The sequence below is a fragment of the Thalassophryne amazonica genome, chromosome 1 (genome assembly GCF_902500255.1).
Source record: "Thalassophryne amazonica chromosome 1, fThaAma1.1, whole genome shotgun sequence".
Lineage (NCBI taxonomy): Eukaryota > Metazoa > Chordata > Actinopteri > Batrachoidiformes > Batrachoididae > Thalassophryne > Thalassophryne amazonica.
This window is the reverse complement of record NC_047103.1, coordinates 72890681-72907597: the sequence shown is the minus strand read 5'-3', so window position 1 is coordinate 72907597 and position 16917 is coordinate 72890681. Positions and strand designations below refer to the sequence as shown.

The 16917-nt window shown below is 40.6% G+C and overlaps 1 protein-coding gene across 1 annotated transcript; it reads left to right on the top strand.

Annotated features, from left to right (window-relative positions):
• The first annotated feature begins 506 nt into the window (after window positions 1–506).
• pigm (phosphatidylinositol glycan anchor biosynthesis, class M) lies at window positions 507–16779 on the top strand. Its single transcript, XM_034171657.1, has 8 exons — window positions 507–879; window positions 3264–3437; window positions 3542–3662; window positions 4978–5224; window positions 5698–5801; window positions 9242–9396; window positions 14693–14794; window positions 16562–16779. Exons 1-8 carry the CDS (start codon window positions 709–711, stop codon window positions 16727–16729), a joined length of 1242 nt encoding a protein of 413 aa, XP_034027548.1. The 5' UTR covers window positions 507–708; the 3' UTR covers window positions 16730–16779.
• Window positions 16780–16917: the final 138 nt, after the last annotated feature.

Genomic DNA, 16917 nt, shown 5'->3' with positions numbered 1-16917 from the left:
AAAGAAGAAGTCTTTATGAACCACCTCCATGCCTCTGCAGGTCTTTGGAGTCAAAGTGCACTGATTTAAAGTTGACAGAAGCAACTGCAGAGGTTGTAAACATTAAGGCGCAGTTGTACTGGGAATTTATCTCAATAAAAAATACAAATAAATGCTGGATTACATGTTTGCAGTTGTCATTGTATTTTTGTAAGTGTCAATCTACACATTTGTGAATATTTTTCTTGTGCATGTGAGAATATTTTCTACCACTGAAAATGACAATGTACAAGTTCAGAGTTCCTCTACAAGCTATTAGTTTTTTCCCCCACACATGTCTTCAAATTCCGTTTTCCATGTTTGTGAATATTTAATTCAAGTGAAAAATGTATGTTCTGCAACTTCTCAGAGTGTACAGGCGCTCACAGCTTAGAACGCGTCATCCTCCAGTCCAGGAGGTGGCAGTAATCATTCCAATATAACCTCGAAGACGCAAACGAATAAAAAGAAAAAGAGGAGTCGGAAAAAACAACTTCCGGACGACTTCCTTGTTGACATGTTTCGAATCTTATCAATTAAAATCTAACTTCAGGCGGTAATGCACTTTTATATTTTCTTTTCCCAACCGCCATAAAACCCGAAAGAAGAAGAAAAACAGGTTTCTCTGTTTGGGATAAATGCTGTAATTTATGACGGACTGTGTGTTCCAGCTCATAAGGACCTTTCTCGATGGAGAGGTTTAAGTCAGTGTTTACGGAAAATCGTTTCCTTTTCGCGGCTTCTTTGGTTGTCCGGTTGGCTTTGGTCGCATATGGAGACTTCCAGGACCGGACGATGGTGGTGAAGTACACTGATATTGACTACCATGTGTTCACGGATGCAGCACGTTTCGTTACCAAGGTAACGGAGGAGACACGTGTTATGATGTGCATCGTTGTCAAGTTATGGGGTAACAACATACGTCATACAATCCAGTGGAAAACTTTACTTTGGAGGCCAAGCATCCATCACAGTCAAAACTATTCATTCATTCATTTTCAGCCGCTTATCCAGGTCTGGGTTGCGGTCTTCTCCAGGGGATCCCAAGGCATTCCCAAGCCAGCTGGGAAATATCTCTCCAGTGTGTCCTGGGTCGTCTCCTTTTGCTTTGTTTTATTACAGCTTATGCAGTTGTTATGCATAAATATATTTTACTTAGAGAAAGCAAATTCTGAAATATCAAAATGATCACTCAGTTTACTCTTGGAGTACAGCGCTTCAAAACTTTGTAACAAAATTGCGTCGATGACTGAATTGCAAATTTTATGATGCCATGAAAGAAAAACTAAGCTCAGTAATCTGTCTTACAAAATTGATCCATTATTTTGGGGTGGCAAATATTGTAAATACCAAATGAGCTTTATGCTTCCATTCAGACCTGATATATTGCTTTCTGAATATGCAAATACAGGTTCAAAATTGGTTCGCGCCATGTTACGGTACCCTACTTTGCAATTTTTTTTGCGCTATGAAGACATTTGAGCTAGATAAAAAAAATTGACATAAAGTTGGTATATCAATATGCTCTCCACAAAAAAAAAAAAAAAAATATGAAGTGGCTGAGCACTTGCCCACATGGTCAAATCATAAAGAGACTGGGGGCCTATTTTTGACATTCTCAATCAATGACATTCTCAGTCAATAATTCAAACACCCTTCAAGTTATGACCACAATGTTTTACACACATATCACTAGTACCCCAGATATGTGCATTCTACAATGTGAAGATTATCCATTAAACCCCTTCTTTAGTACTGCTCTTTGAAATTTTGTAATTTTTTGCGAGAATGGACAAACTGCCATTTTTGTGATGCTACAGAATGAAAAATTAGCTCTGTATCCCATTTTTGAAATTTACTACTGTATCTGAGGTGCCCAAATAGAATGTATTACAAATTTGAGCTTTATACCTGCATTTTTATCTGAGATAATGCCTTTTAAAAATGAAAGAAAGCTCAAAATGCATTCGCGTGTGTAAAATAGGATGGTAAGTACCCTGATTAAAAAACTTATTTCTAAAAAACTACTTGGAATTAAGCAGAAATATTTTGCATGTGTTCATCAGACATATGTGGTACTTGTAAAAAGAAAAAAAAAACATGAGAATCCGAGTAGGTGACCTAGGAAGATTTTGGAAAATCTGATGATTTCACATGGAATGACCCAAATATCATCTTTCAGCTCACCAAATTAATACAGCACATAATGAACATGAAGTGATTATTGTGTGATTACCTTTGGTGCACTAGATAAATCCCAAAACAATTTTGTTTTGCCTCTGTTCTGTAACATCACACAAAAGAGTCTGACACCTGCTGGTGATTTGTTGATGCTGAACTGATAACACTGGTCAACATGATTTTTCTTGCATGGAGTTTTTCAGCGGATTTTGGGTAATTTGGGGGCGCTGAATCCGAATATGGTGTTAGTTTTTGCCGACCACATCACATTTTTGAGATATGAAAACATATTTCTCTTTTTGAGCATTGAAGCAAAAGCTGCAGTCTCGCACACCCCTTCGGCACCATAAACGATATTACTGCACTTGTTCACATTTCATGAACCTGGTTTAAAACTATGCTTTTGAAGCTGCTTTTGTGCATGATTAGTGGCATCAAACTCGTGAGTGAATAAGCAACATTTCCATAATCCATCAATGTGAAACATGCAGATTCCCCAAAAAATGTGATGTGATAGAGCTCAGATTCAGATTCAGCACCCCCAAATAACCCTGAGTCAATTCTCAAAGTCCATGCAAGGAAAAAAAAAAAATTTTTGTTGACCAGTGTTATGGACCTCAAACAACCAAACAACCACAGGAGGGCAAAAAAAAACAAAACTACTTGACACTACTACTTACTAACACTGTTCAGGGCATTTTGAAATCTGATGCACTAAATGGTGCTTGCAGTAAACCTGTCTCATAATCTTTACTTTGGTTAAAAATTATGGCCGTAAATTAGACTGTGTTGAAACAATGGTAGAATGATTTGTGTCGGTAGCGTGTGGAAAATTGAGTTAGAAGGTTTTTGGTGTATGTAAGCCCATGTCTCAATTGACGCCATTAAAATGAATTAATTAATGATATCATGGATCATAAAGAAATACTACCATATCACAGTGCACACACCTGACTTCCTGAAATACAACTTTATTCAAACCCTCAAATAACAAACACATTGCATTGTTTGTACTGTTTCTTTCTGATAAATTCTTTTAATTGATGTGGCAAACATTTCTACAGGGACAGTCTCCATACAACAGATCAACCTACCGCTACACTCCTCTGTTAGCCTGGATGCTCACCCCCAACGTCTACATCCATGTGGTGTTTGGGAAGATCCTCTTCATCGTGTGTGATGTACTTTCAGGACTGATCATCTATCATATCCTCCAGCAGCGACGCTTAAGCTCAGAGGTGTGTTTGCAGCTAGATTGCACCAATATTCTCAATTTATTTTGCCTTGTTTGAAATATAAGGGAGAAAAGACATGAAGCTGTGTTTTCTGGGTTTGTCCTCAGACTGCACGTCAAGTTTGTTCTTTGTGGCTCCTTAACCCTCTCCCGATTGGAGTGTCAAGCCGAGGGAATGCTGAATCAATCATGGCTGCTCTGGTGCTCGGGACAGTCCTCTGCATGGAGTGTAAGGGTGTGCATTTGTGTGCTCTGATTTAAAGCTGACCTAGCTAATTTAAAGAATTTAAAATTTAAAAATACTTGTATTCAGATGCTATCATGCCATGTTTTGAGGGAATACACTGTTCTGTTAGGCTGAAAGTTTCTGTCACAACAAGACATTCATTTGCAAGGTGTCCACGGTGATATTTGAATTTATTTTGTTGTAAATAATTTAAGAAGGATAAAATGAAATTGTTATTTCTGGACAACAATGATCAGGTGAAGGCTGGGAGCATGCATTGGTGCCACCTGCTGTCACATCATCATACAACACACGACAAAGCACTCAATACTGTAAAGGTTGACATAATGCATAGTAACTATTTTTAACTGTACTGTCAGGGGGAAAGCTGACCGAACAGTCCCCCCTAAAAATGGGTCCGCCCTGCCTTCACTGCACATGCGTCTGACACGGGAAAAGAGCTTTGCACTGGGCAGATGCACCACCATCTTTCAGGCTGAGGTGTTTGCTGTCATTAAGTGTGTGGCGCTCCTGATTAGCCTCAGTTCTAGGGGTAAAAGAGTTTTTATTTACTCACATAGTCAGGCGTGTATAAGAGCCGTTAAAGAGCCATTCTACTCACCAGCTTTGGTGTGGGAGTGTGCCCAGGCACTTAACACTCTGGGAGACATTAATGATGTAGTTGTAGTGCGGGTACCTGGTCATACAAGTATTCCAGGTAATGAAAGAGTGGACCAGCTCGCAAAGTCGGGGAGCTCAACTAAATTTGTGGGTCCAGATCCTGTTGTAGTGGTGTTAACTGCTGTGCAGAAGACCGCCCTCCAGAACTGGAACAGGAAGCAGCACCCCAAATGATGGCAGCGCTTGAATGACTGCAGGCAGGCAAGACAGCTCGTGGAAAGACTAAACCTAAGGTTTTCCGGGGAGCTAGCTGGCCTAGAAGTATAATAAGTACAGTGGTTGGGACTCTCATAGGTCACAACCATTTCAACAGACATAGAATGGCAATGAGACTCCAACAGGTCAGTACATCTGCAGCTTGTGGGGAAGAACCTGAGATGTCACTCCATTTTTATGGGCCAGTGTCCAACATGGGGACTGAGGCAGAGGTTTTTTGGGTTCCTTTATCTTGGAACCTGACCAGATTAGGAAACTAAATTTAAGAAACCTGGTATCCTTTTATCAAGGGTGCCAAAAGGTTTAACTAAGAAGGTTAATTTTGGGGGAGCAATAGTCCCATTTGTGGCCTACACTCTGCTGGGCTGATAGTCCACCCCCTCTTCTTCCTTAACCTAACTGTGCTCTTGTTTTTATGTAGGCCGGCGTCTGATTGGGGCAGCTGTGCTCTACGGCCTGTCAGTCCATATGAAGATCTACCCCATTACATATGCTTTGCCCATCGCTCTTACCTTGCGCACAGCACAGACCAGAACAAAGGAGACACATGGATGGAGTTGGAGGACGTTCATTGGGTTTATCGGAAGCTTCCTCAACAGAGAGTTACTGCAGTTTGCAATTGTGGCTGGAGGTGTTTTCTGTGTGCTCGCAGCACTGTTTTATCACATGTGAGATTAATCTGTCTACCAACAAACACACACACGCGTGTGTGTGTGTGTGTGTGTGTGTGTGTATATATGTTGGTGTGTCTGCAAAAATGTGGTGTAACCACATTTTACGAACATCGATTTTTTTTTTTTAATTATTATTATTATTTATTTATTTATTGTTTGATTTTGTTTTGTTTTTAAGTCCACCACCTTTGTGAGGATGTTGCAGTTGTGTCACTGCTGTCTTTCTTTTTTGTCTGAAGGCAAGTTATCGTAAAAGTGGTGAATGGATCTTAAAGAATTTTTGTGGACAGTTGGCCTTTGGATCTGAGTTTGTGCAGGAAGAGTTGATAAACTTTTGTCTTGCTAAAACTGTCATTTAAATAACTCCTCCTGGACTGGTCTTTGTAGATGCATAAACTGTAATGAATGAAGTTCTAGTTCAAACTTTGAATGAAAATGCTAAAATCACACAACTGCTCTGTTGTCAGGTATGGTTGGGAGTTCCTTCATGAGACGTACTTCTACCATCTGACCAGGAGAGATGTCAAACACAACTTCTCTCCGTACTTCTACATGCTCTACCTCACTGCAGGTATCCATCATCCATCCATTACCACGACTGTGTCCTGCACAAATTTGCACATATGTGATGCAAAAATACAGAATTTGTGTTTTTAAACTCAAGTACAGTAATACGGAGCAGACTAAATCAAGAGTTGTGTCATAGTCTTATGTTTTCTTACAGTTTTGCAATCAGTGCACACAGTTTATACACAGATATTTTATTTTTTCACCAGTGTTTGGATGGGCTCTGAACAAAATTCATGGGTGATTCTTAGACTATGGGCACTTATTATGTCCTTTGATCATATTGTATGAAAAACAGAAAAAAGGGGAAATTTCACACTTTTATAGTTATCTTTACAATGAAAGTGTGTTAAGAAATTTGTTCTAGTAGTCTATGATGACTTTTTCACCTTTTTTCAGCATCATTATATGCAAATATTGCCGTTTTGTGCTTGTCCCACACCCAGACTTTTGATCTTCAATGATAAAAATGAATGGTAAAGAAACATTTTTTCTAATGTTTTAAAATATCTCTGAATAAAATATCAGTCAAATAATCAAAACATAATTGGGTATTCAATGTCATACAACTGTTGTGATTTTTTTAAACTAAATGTAGTTGTCCCACACTATTGCCGTAATTTCCACCACAACACTGTAATGTTCCTTTAAATAGTTTGTATGAAAGATTGTTTGGGTAGTTTCTTTGGAGATGAACAGTGACATCAGAGCACGTATATAGCGCCAAATCACAACAAACAGTTGCCCCAAGGCGCTTTATATTGTAAGGCAATGGTGTGGTAGAAATTACATTTACAAGGCCAATAGTGCCCGTAGTTAAAGAATCACCCTCATATAACATTTAGTGAACGTTAGATCAGTTAAACATGTAATGGACACCTAATGTCCATGTTTTCCTTGCTGTATGTGCCGGTTCCGACTGAATAGTCCTCCCTAAAAATCAGTTCGCCCTGCCTTCACTGTATAAGCATCATTTTGGAGTGCCTCATTTCTGCTTAAAACTGACTTCAGAATGATTTAAGAGGTTTTATTTTCTCATTTGATGTTAATAATGACATTATTCCCTTTGATCGCTTTGGGTGTAGAGAGTCAGACTCAGAGAGTTGGTCTCAGAAGTGCTGCTGTGGCGCTCTGATCGCTCTCCCGTCTTTTATTATGAAATAATGCCGAATTTATGTGGAAATGATTGTTGTACAAAAGCTTCAGATATCTGTCACTGGGATAGATAATGACTGGAGTGCAGTTACAAGCGTAAACAAGGCGTTAATCTGTGAATTACTGCCGACACTCTGAAATGACGCATGCGCAGTGAAGGGGTAGTGGGCCAATATTTAGAGGGGACCGTTCGGTCGGCAACACCGGTACTGCTGTGGAAGTTTCACCTGGCTGAGAAATGCTGCCTGAACCTAGTTGTTTATCGATTCATTTCTAAAAGAAAATAAAACACACACACAAAACAATGCTGCGCAATGTGTTTATTAATGAACAGTCGCTATTAAAGAACAGCAATGGGCCATCTAACATTGGATTGTGTTTGACACTTTTTAAACTCAACTTCAGGAAACGTTGTTGTGAAAATTAAAATGTTGTCTTTCAGCCATGCAGGGAAAACAGTTTGCCAAACTGCATGCTCCTTGAGCACACAGTTTCTGTTTTTTCATCATCTTCTCACTTGAGCACACTCACATTAAGCCTCCATTATGTATGGGGCCATTATTGTAGCAAAAATACAACCCTAATTCCAAAGGAAGTTGGAACATTGTATAAAATGTAAATAAAAACAGAATATAATGATTTGCAAATCCTCTTCAACCTATATTCAGTTGAATAAACCACAAAGACAAGATATTTAATGTTCAAACTGATAAACTTTATATTTAAAATATTTGCTCATTTTGAAATGGATGCCTGCAACACGTTTCAAAAAAGCTGGGACAGTGGTATGTTTACCACTGTGTTACATCACCTTTCCTTCTAACAACACTTCAAATTTCAAAACACGTCCATTTCAAAATGAGCAAATATTTGCACAAATACAATAAAGTTTATCAGTTTAACATTAAATATCTTGTCTTTGTGGTGTATTCAATTGAATATAGGTTGAAGATGATTTGCAAATCATTGTATTCTGTTTATATTTACGTTTTACACAACATCCCAACTTCATTGGAATTAGGGTTGTATGTAATCTGATCCAAGATCCACACAAATAGAATGTGATCTGGACTTGAGTTGAGTGAGTGATACGTGAATTTGGCTACAGAAGCTCTTTGAACAGATGAATGTTGACCCTGCACAGCTGCTCTTTCTTCAATCATAGACAGTTTTGCTTTTGGATATTCGTGGGGAACTTCTGTCAGCTCATTGAAACTCATGGAACACTCTTGTTACCGCCGCCAAGGAGGTTATGTTTTCGGTCGCATTTGTTTGTCTGTCTGTTTGTCAGCAGGAAAACTCAAAACGTTTTGAATGGATTTTGATGAAATTTTGTGGAGTGGTTGGAAATGACAAGAGGAACAAGTGATTAAATTTTAGTGGTGATCCGGATCCGGATGTCTATGGCATTTTCAATGTTAAAAGTTAGCATTAAGCAGTTGCAGCTGTCATCACGTTCGGGTGCATTTGTTTTCAGATTGTAATATTTCTTAAATTTATTTTTGTTTATATATTAATAATCTAATGATTATTATATACAATTTTAGAGAAAGAGACAAAAAGAAATAGATCACTGTGCCAAGGAGGGACTCTCTTTAGGGTCAGTGACCCTATGGCCTTGTTTAGAGAAGTGTTTCATAAATGTTAAAAAATTCATATATTTGCAGTTTAGTTGAATAATAAATTGAATTTTGTCTCTTATTTGTTTTTGTCTATAAGCACATGCAATATCAATATCAGTACTCAGATGACAGTAGCTTCTGGGAAAGGTGCAAGTTGCAATAAACTGTGATGCCAAGCGCTAAGGATACATGCTATCCAGTCACAGCAGATGAAACTATTTTACTACTGAGCAAACATCATTGTTAGACTTTTTTAGGTTCAATGATTCCACGGCGTGTAGATGTTATGGCATCAGTGACCCCATGGCCTTGGCGGAGGTTTGCACTTTCTGAGTGCTTCCAGGTTATATTATATTATTACATTGCTCGTGCTCATGACTGCTCATAGCCGACTTGAATGAGCGTCTACTTTTTTCTATCGTACATGGCATCCTCTTGGCATGACTGTAAAAATCTAACCATACTCGTATCAACACCTGGAAGTAAACAGATGAGTAGTAGTCACTGTGATAGTACCATGGATTTCAGCTTTGGACAATGCAGCATCCATGGACAATCATCATGGCCCCAGTATATCTTTTGAAGTTCAGACATCACTTTCATTTAAAATAACATATGCAGTGCACCAAAAACCTGACTTAGGTGTTCTTTCTTCTTTTTGGTACAGGCAGTAGGTGGAACCTGTTGCTTGGCCTGGCAGCCTTTCTGCCGCAACTCTTCCTGCTGTTGGTCATATCATGGGCCTTTCACCCTGACCTTGCTTTCTGCTGCTTCCTGCACACTGCCATCTTTGTCTCCTTCAACAAAGTCTGCACTTCACAGGTACACACATCACCACTACCAGATGGTCCATGTGTGGCAATGCTGTATTTTGTTGGTATTTAACATCAGCTAAGGTTTTCAATATTACAACCTATCAAAAGCAGCAGGTCGATCTTTAGTTCTGAAAACGAAAGGGATATAGCATTTTATCAAATAGAACCTGAACAAATACAAATTGTATGAAATAAGGGCTAACATTACAATCAGTGTTACTGATATAGCACCAAATCACAACCTATGTACAGTACTTCCGGAAAGTATTCACAGCGCTTCGCCTTTTCCACATTTTCTTATTTACAGCCTTATTCCAAAATAGATTAAATAATTTTTTTTCCTCAGACATCTACACACAATACCCCCTAGTGACACTGTGGACAAACGTGTGTGTGTGTGTGTGTGTGTATATATATATATATATATATATATGTGTGTGTGTGTGTGTACAGTAGTGTTCAGAATAATAGTAGTGCTATGTGACTAAAAGATTAATCCAGGTTTTGAGTATATTTCGTATTGTTACATGGGAAACAAAGTACCAGTAGATTCAGTAGATTCTCAGAAATCCAACAAGACCAAGCATTCATGATATGCACACTCTTAAGGCTATGAAATTGGTTATTAGTAAAAAAAATGTAGAAAAGGGGGTGTTCACAATAATAGTAGTGTGGCATTCAGTCAGTGAGTTCGTCAATTTTGTGGAACAAACAGGTGTGAATCAGGTGTCCCCTATTCATGGATGAACCCAGCACCTGTTGAACATGCTTTTCTGTTTGAAAGCCTGAGGAAAATGGGACGTTCAAGACATTGTTCAGAAGAACAGCTTAGTTTGAGTAAAAAGTTGATTGGAGAGGGGAAAACTTATATGCAGGTGCAAAAAATTATAGGCTGTTCATTTACAATGATCTCCAATGCTTTAAAATGGACAAAAAAAAAAAAAAACAGAGATGCGTGGAAGAAAACGGAAAACAACCATCAAAATGGATAGAAGAATAACCAGAATGGCAACAGCTCACCCATTGATCAGCTCCAGGATGATCAGAGACAGTCTGGAGTCACCTGTACGTGCTGTGACAGTTAGAAGACGCCTGTGTGAAGCTAATTTATTTGCAAGAATCCCCCGCAAAGTCCCTTTGTTAAATAAAAGACGTGCAGAAGAGGTTACAATTTGCCAAAGAACACATCAACTAGCCTAAAGAGAAATGGAGGAATATTTTGTGGACTGATGAGAGTAAAATTGTTCTTTTTGGGTCCAAGGGCCGCAGACAGTTTGTGAGACGACCCCCAAACTCTGAATTCAAGCCACAGTTCACAGTGAAGACAGTGAAGCATGGTGGTGCAAGCATCATGATATGGGCATGTTTCTCCTACTATGGTGTTGGGCCTATATATCGCATACCAGGTATCATGGATCAGTTTGGATATGTCAAAATACTTGAAGAGGTCATGTTGCCTTATGCTGAAGAGGACATGCCCTTGAAATGGGTGTTTCAACAAGACAATGACCTCAAGCACACTAGTAAACGAGCAAAATCTTGGTTCCAAACCAACAAAATTAATGCCTCGCAGATGTGAAGAAATCATGAAAAACTGTGGTTATACAACTAAATACTAGTTTGGTGATTCACAGGATTGCTAAAAAAGCAGTTTGAACATAATAGTTTTGAGTTTGTAGCATCAACAGCAGATGATACTATTATTGTCAACACCCCCTTTTCTACTTTTTTTTACTAATAGCCCAATTTCATAGCCTTAAGAGTGTGCATATCATGAATGCTTGGTCTTGTTGGATTTGTGAGAATCTACTGAATCTACTGGTACCTTGTTTCCCATGTAACAATAAGAAATATACTCAAAACCTGGATTAATCTTTTTAGTCACATAGCACTACTATTATTCTGAACACATATGAACATATTCTGAACACACACACACACACACACACATACATATATATATATATATATATATATATATACGAGGTCTATTAGAAATTATCCGACCTTATTATTTTTTTTCAAAAACTATATGGATTTGATTCATATGTTTTTACGTCAGCCAAGCTTGAACCTTTGTGCGCATGCATGAGTTTTTCCACGCCTGTCGGTTGCGTCATTCGCCTGTGAACACGCCTTGTGGGAGGAGTGGTCCACCCCTCTCGTCGTTGTTTCATTGCGAGGAAATGGCACAATGATTTGGGCTTTTTTTCCATCAGAATTTTTTCAGAAACTGTTAGAGACAAGCAGCTGGAAACCATTCGAAAAATTTATCTGGCTTTCGGTGAAAATTTTACGGGCTTCACAGAGAATAAAGAGTGTTACTACAGCTTTAAGGACGCCCCACAATGGCGCACGGCATGCCGCGCTCTGAGCCGCCATCGAGAGGCAGAAACCACTACATCATTTCTAAATGGATGGCTGTGTGGAGCCGGGACCGTCGTGTGCAATTTCTCTGGTTATCACAAGAGCTGGACATGAGACATTTTCCGGCAGATTTCACTTTTAACAAGAGATTTTGTCATGGAAAACCGCGCGGAGGTTTCGCGCGTCACGACCGATTCGCTGATGAAGCGAGACAAAGGAACAGTTGGGACATGCCCAGCTCTCCACAATTTCTCTTATACTCGCTCGACTGGTAAGCACTGAAAGCTGAGATAGGCATGTCCCAACGGCGTTGCTGTGCGCCATGCGGCACCACCGCAACGCGCGAAGCCTCCGCTCCTCTTTCCATGACAAAAACTCCTGTAACAGTGGAATGTGCCGTTCATTTCCAAACTGGACGCTGTGTTTTATCCGGGACGTCGTCTGACTAGCATAGGAATTGTGAAAAGACGGGGACATCAGCACTTTTTCGGCACATTGAGACAGACATGCGGAGGAATTCCGCACGTCGCGGCGGTGCCGCATGGCGCACAGCAACGCCGTGATGAAGCCTCGCGGGACATGTTTTGGCATGTCCAGGCACATCCACCATTTCTCGGATAATCACTCGATGGAAAAACCACCGACAGCTGTCTGAACGCCATCTCAAAGCCGTCCTGTGAGACCAAAACGGAGGTGGTTTTGTCTCGCTCCAGTAGCGAATCCATCGTGACGCGCGAAGCCTCCGCTCGGCTTTCCGTGACAAAATCGCTTGTTAAAAGTGAAATCTGCCGGAAAATGGTTGATGTCCAGCTCTTGTGATAACCAGAGAAATGGCACACGATGGTCACGGATCCAGACAGCCATCCATTTAGAAATGAAATGGTCGTTCAGCCTGTCGATGGCGGCTTCGGAGCGCGGCGCGCCCCACAGCCACTGGGAGCCGTCCTTAAAGTGACAGTAACACTCCTTATTCTCTACCAAGCCCGTAACATTTTCACCGAAAGCCAGATAAATTTTTCTAATGGTTTCCAGCTGCCAGTCTCTAACAGTTTCTGAAAAAATTCTGATGGAAAAAAAGCCCAAATCATTCCGCCATTTCCTGACAATGAAAATCCGACGAGGGGCTGGACCACTCCTCACTCAAAGCCTGCTCACAGGCGAATGACGCAACCGACAGGCGTGGAAAAACTCACGCATGCGCACGAGGGTTCAAGCTTGTCTGACGCAATCACACGTGATTCAAATCCATGTGGTTTTTGAAAAAAATAATAAGATCGGATACTTTTCTAATAGACCTCGTATAAGGTCCCACAGTTGACAATACATGTCACTGTGCTCACTAGGAGCTTCAAAGCAGCAGAAATGTTTGGGGTGGTAGTGGAAGCCACTCCTTAAAAAGGCACATTGCAGCCCACCTGGAGTTTGCCAAAAGGCACCTGAAGGACTCAGACCATGAGAAACAAAATTCTCTGGTAAATGCTAAATGGACTGGATTTATATAGCGCTTTTCCATCTGCATCAGATGTTCAAAGCACTTTACAATAATGCCTCACATTCACCCCGATGTCAAGGTGCTGCCATACAAGGCGCTCACTACACACCGGGAGCAATAGGAGATTAAAGACCTTGCCCAAGGGCCCTTAGTGATTTTCCATTCAGGCTCGGATTTGAACCAAGGATCTTCTGGTCTCAAGCCCAATGCCTTAACCACTGGACCATCACCTCCCCTGGTCTGATGAGACAAAGATTGAACTCTTTGGTGTGAATGCCAGGCGTCATGTTTGGAGGAAACCAGACACTATCCCTACAGTGAAGCATGGTGGTGGCAGCATCATGCTGTGGAGATGTTTTTCAGCAGCAGGAACTGGGAGACTAGTCAGGATTAAGGGAAAGATGAATGCTGCAATGTGACATCCTGGATGAAAACCTGCTCCAGAGCGCTCTTGACCTCAGACTGAGGCGACTGTTCATCTTTCAGCAGGACAGTGACCCGAAACACACAGCCAAGAAAAAAAAAGGAGTGGCTTCAGGACAACTCTGAATGTCCTTCAGTGGTCCAGCCAGAGCCCAGACCTGACACTGATTGAACTTCTCTGGAGAGATCTGTGCACTGACACTCCTCAAGGCGCATGAGGCTTGTGGGACTGTATTAAGAAGACTTGAGGCTGTAATTGCTGCCAAAGGTGCATCAACAAAGTATTGAGAAAACGGTGTGAATACTTATGTACATAGGATTTTTCTATGTTGTCATTATGGGGTGTTTTGAGTAGAATTTTGTGGGAAAAAAATTAATTTTGGAATAAGGCTGTAAGATAACAAAATATGGAAAAATGAAGTGTTGTGAATACTTTGCAGATGCACCGTAGCACCAAAGCACTTATATTACCAGCCTTCCTCAATAGGCAGCGTCATCAACAGTAGGAAGGAAAAACTCCCCCTGTGTAATTTGAGGAACAAACCTCATGCAGGCCACACAGATGGGTGACCAACTGCTTAGGCCATTCTAACAATAACATGCATACATACACGCATCCATTTTCTATACACGCTTACTCCAGTTAAGGGTCATGGGGGGCTGGAGCCTAACACAGCAGGGCCACATATAGATAGACAATCACAGTCTCACTTGCTATCAATTTAAAGTTTCCATTCCACCTAACCTGCATGTCTTTGGAAGTGGGAGGAAGCTGGAGCACCCAGAGGGAACCCACACAAGTATGCAAACTCCACACAGAACGGTCCAAAGGTCCAGGTGGGCAGTGTTCACAGGACCTTCTTGCTATGAGGCAACAGCACTAACCACTAAGTCACCATGCTGCCTAAGAGATTTATTGAAGCATCCAGTCACATGTTGAAGAATCATTGTGAGGCCAAGTCACTGGAGTCTTTTCAGCCTTATGTCCAGTTATAATTATGTGTTTTTTGTGCTGTTTTAGTACTTCCTGTGGTACCTGTGTTTACTTCCGCTGGTCATCCCTTACCTGAGTCTGTCAGTAAAGCAGGGTTTGGGACTGTTGGTCCTCTGGTTTGCCGGACAGGTAATTCATCTCTGTGTATATTTAGATTCATTTATATACGGTGCAGCTGTAAAGTATTCACAGCGCTTCACTTTTTCCACATTTTTTATGTTGTAGCCTTATTCCAAACTGGATGAAATTCATTTTTTTTCCTCAAAATTCTACACACGATACTCCATATTGACAATGTGAAAAAACGTTTTTGGAGATTTTTGCAAATTTATGAAAAATAATGATAATAAATAACAAAGAAATCACGCGTACATAAGTATTCACACCGTTTGCCATGAAACTCAAAATTGAGCTCAGGTGCATCCTTGTTTCCACTGATCATCCTTTGAGATGTTTCTACAGTTTAATTGGAGTCCACCTGGGGTAAATTCAGTTGACTGGACATGATTTGAAAAGACACACACCTCTTTACATATAAGGTCCCACAGTTGACAGTGTATGTCAGAGCACAAACCAAACATGAAGTTAAAGGAATCCTCTGTACACCTCCGAGACAGGATTGTCTCAATGCACAAATCTGGGGAAGGGTACAGAAACATTTCTGCTGCTTTGAAGGTCTCAATGAGCGCATTGGCCTCCATCATCCCTACGTGGAAGAAGTTCAGATCCACCAAGACTTCCTAGAATCTGGCCGTCTGTTTAAACTGAGTGATAGTGAGAGAAGGGCCTTAGTCAGGGAGGTGACTAAGAACCCGATAGTCACTCTGTCAGAGCTTCAGCGTTCCTCTGTGGAGAGAGGAGAACCTTCCAGAGAGGAGAACCTTCCAGAAGGACAACCATCTCTGTAGCAATCCACCAATCAGGCCCATCTGGTAGAGTGGCCAGACGGAAGCCAGTCCTTAGTAAAAGGCACCTGATGGACTCTCTGACCATGAGAAACAAAATTCTCTGGTCTGATGAGACACAGATTGAACTCTTTGGCATGAATACCAGGCATCATGTTTGGAAGAAACCAGGCACCATCCCTACAGTGAAGCATGGTGGTGTCAACATCATGCTGTGGAGATGTTTTTCAGTGGCAGGAATTGGGAGACTAGTCAGGATTGAGAGAAAGATGAACGCAGCAATGTACAGAGTCATCCTGGATAAAAACCTGCTCCAGAGCGCTCTTGACCTCAGACTGGGATGACGGGTCATCTTTCAGCAGGAAAATGACCCTAAGTACACAGCCAAAATATCAAAGGAGTGGCTTCAGGACAGCTCTATGAATGTCCCTTGGTGGTCCAGCCAGAGCCTAGACCTGAATCCGATCGAACATCTCTGAAGAGATCTGAAAATGGTTGTGCACCGAAGCTCCCCATCCAACCTGATGGAGCTTGAGAGGTGCTGCAAAGAGGAATGAGCAAAACTGCCCAAAGATACTTATGACTTCAGATATCTGTTGCTTAAAAATAAAAATAAACTTCACAGTAGTTATATCTGATGAGAAAAATAAAGGGGCATCCTATCATAATTGTACAGTCACATAAAAGTCAACTCAAACCCCATGTAATTTTTAAACCCATGACATTATTTCTGTTTGAATGCAGTCATGTCCATGTTGAATATTTCAAAACAAAAGTAGGCAAATGATGCTGAAAGCTGAGGTTTATGAATGAAGGCCTGTCCCTTTTAAGTGGTTTTCCTGACACAGTCTCCAGTCATTGCAGATTCTATCAGTTTGTTGTGATTTGATTGCAACACAGCAGAAATACAGGACGTGATGTTTAGAATTTTAATCACATGCAAAACTGATCTTGGAATGAAGGCATTATGATGACTTCTCTCCACTTCTAGGGTCTTTGGTTGGGCCCTGCCTATTTCCTGGAGTTTGAAGGCTATAACACCTTCTTGCTGATCTGGCTGGCTGGACTGCTCTTCTTGGTCATCAACTGCTTCATCTTGGTTCAGATTTTAGATCATTACAAACCACCGCACACACTGCAAAGAGTCAAGAATGAGTGATGATTTGTGTGTAAAATACATCTCCATGGAAAAAAAAACTAAAAACCACCACATTTTAATAGAAAATCAAAGAACTATGTTGCAAAACACAGTTTGATTTTAATTTAAATGTGAGTCTTGCTATCACTGTGCTGTTAATTACAGTGCATCCGGAAGGTATTCACAGTGCTTCATTTTTTCTACATTTT

Excerpts from the sequence above, each read along its gene's own strand:
- pigm (XM_034171657.1), top strand. The coding sequence starts at position 709 with ATGGAGAGGTTTAAGTCAGTGTTTACGGAAAATCGTTTCCTTTTCGCG. Across the intron at positions 5,802-9,241 it reads CATGCTCTACCTCACTGCAG|GCAGTAGGTGGAACCTGTTG; the intron begins GTATCCATCATC and ends TTTTTGGTACAG. Across the intron at positions 9,397-14,692 it reads ACAAAGTCTGCACTTCACAG|TACTTCCTGTGGTACCTGTG; the intron begins GTACACACATCA and ends GTGCTGTTTTAG.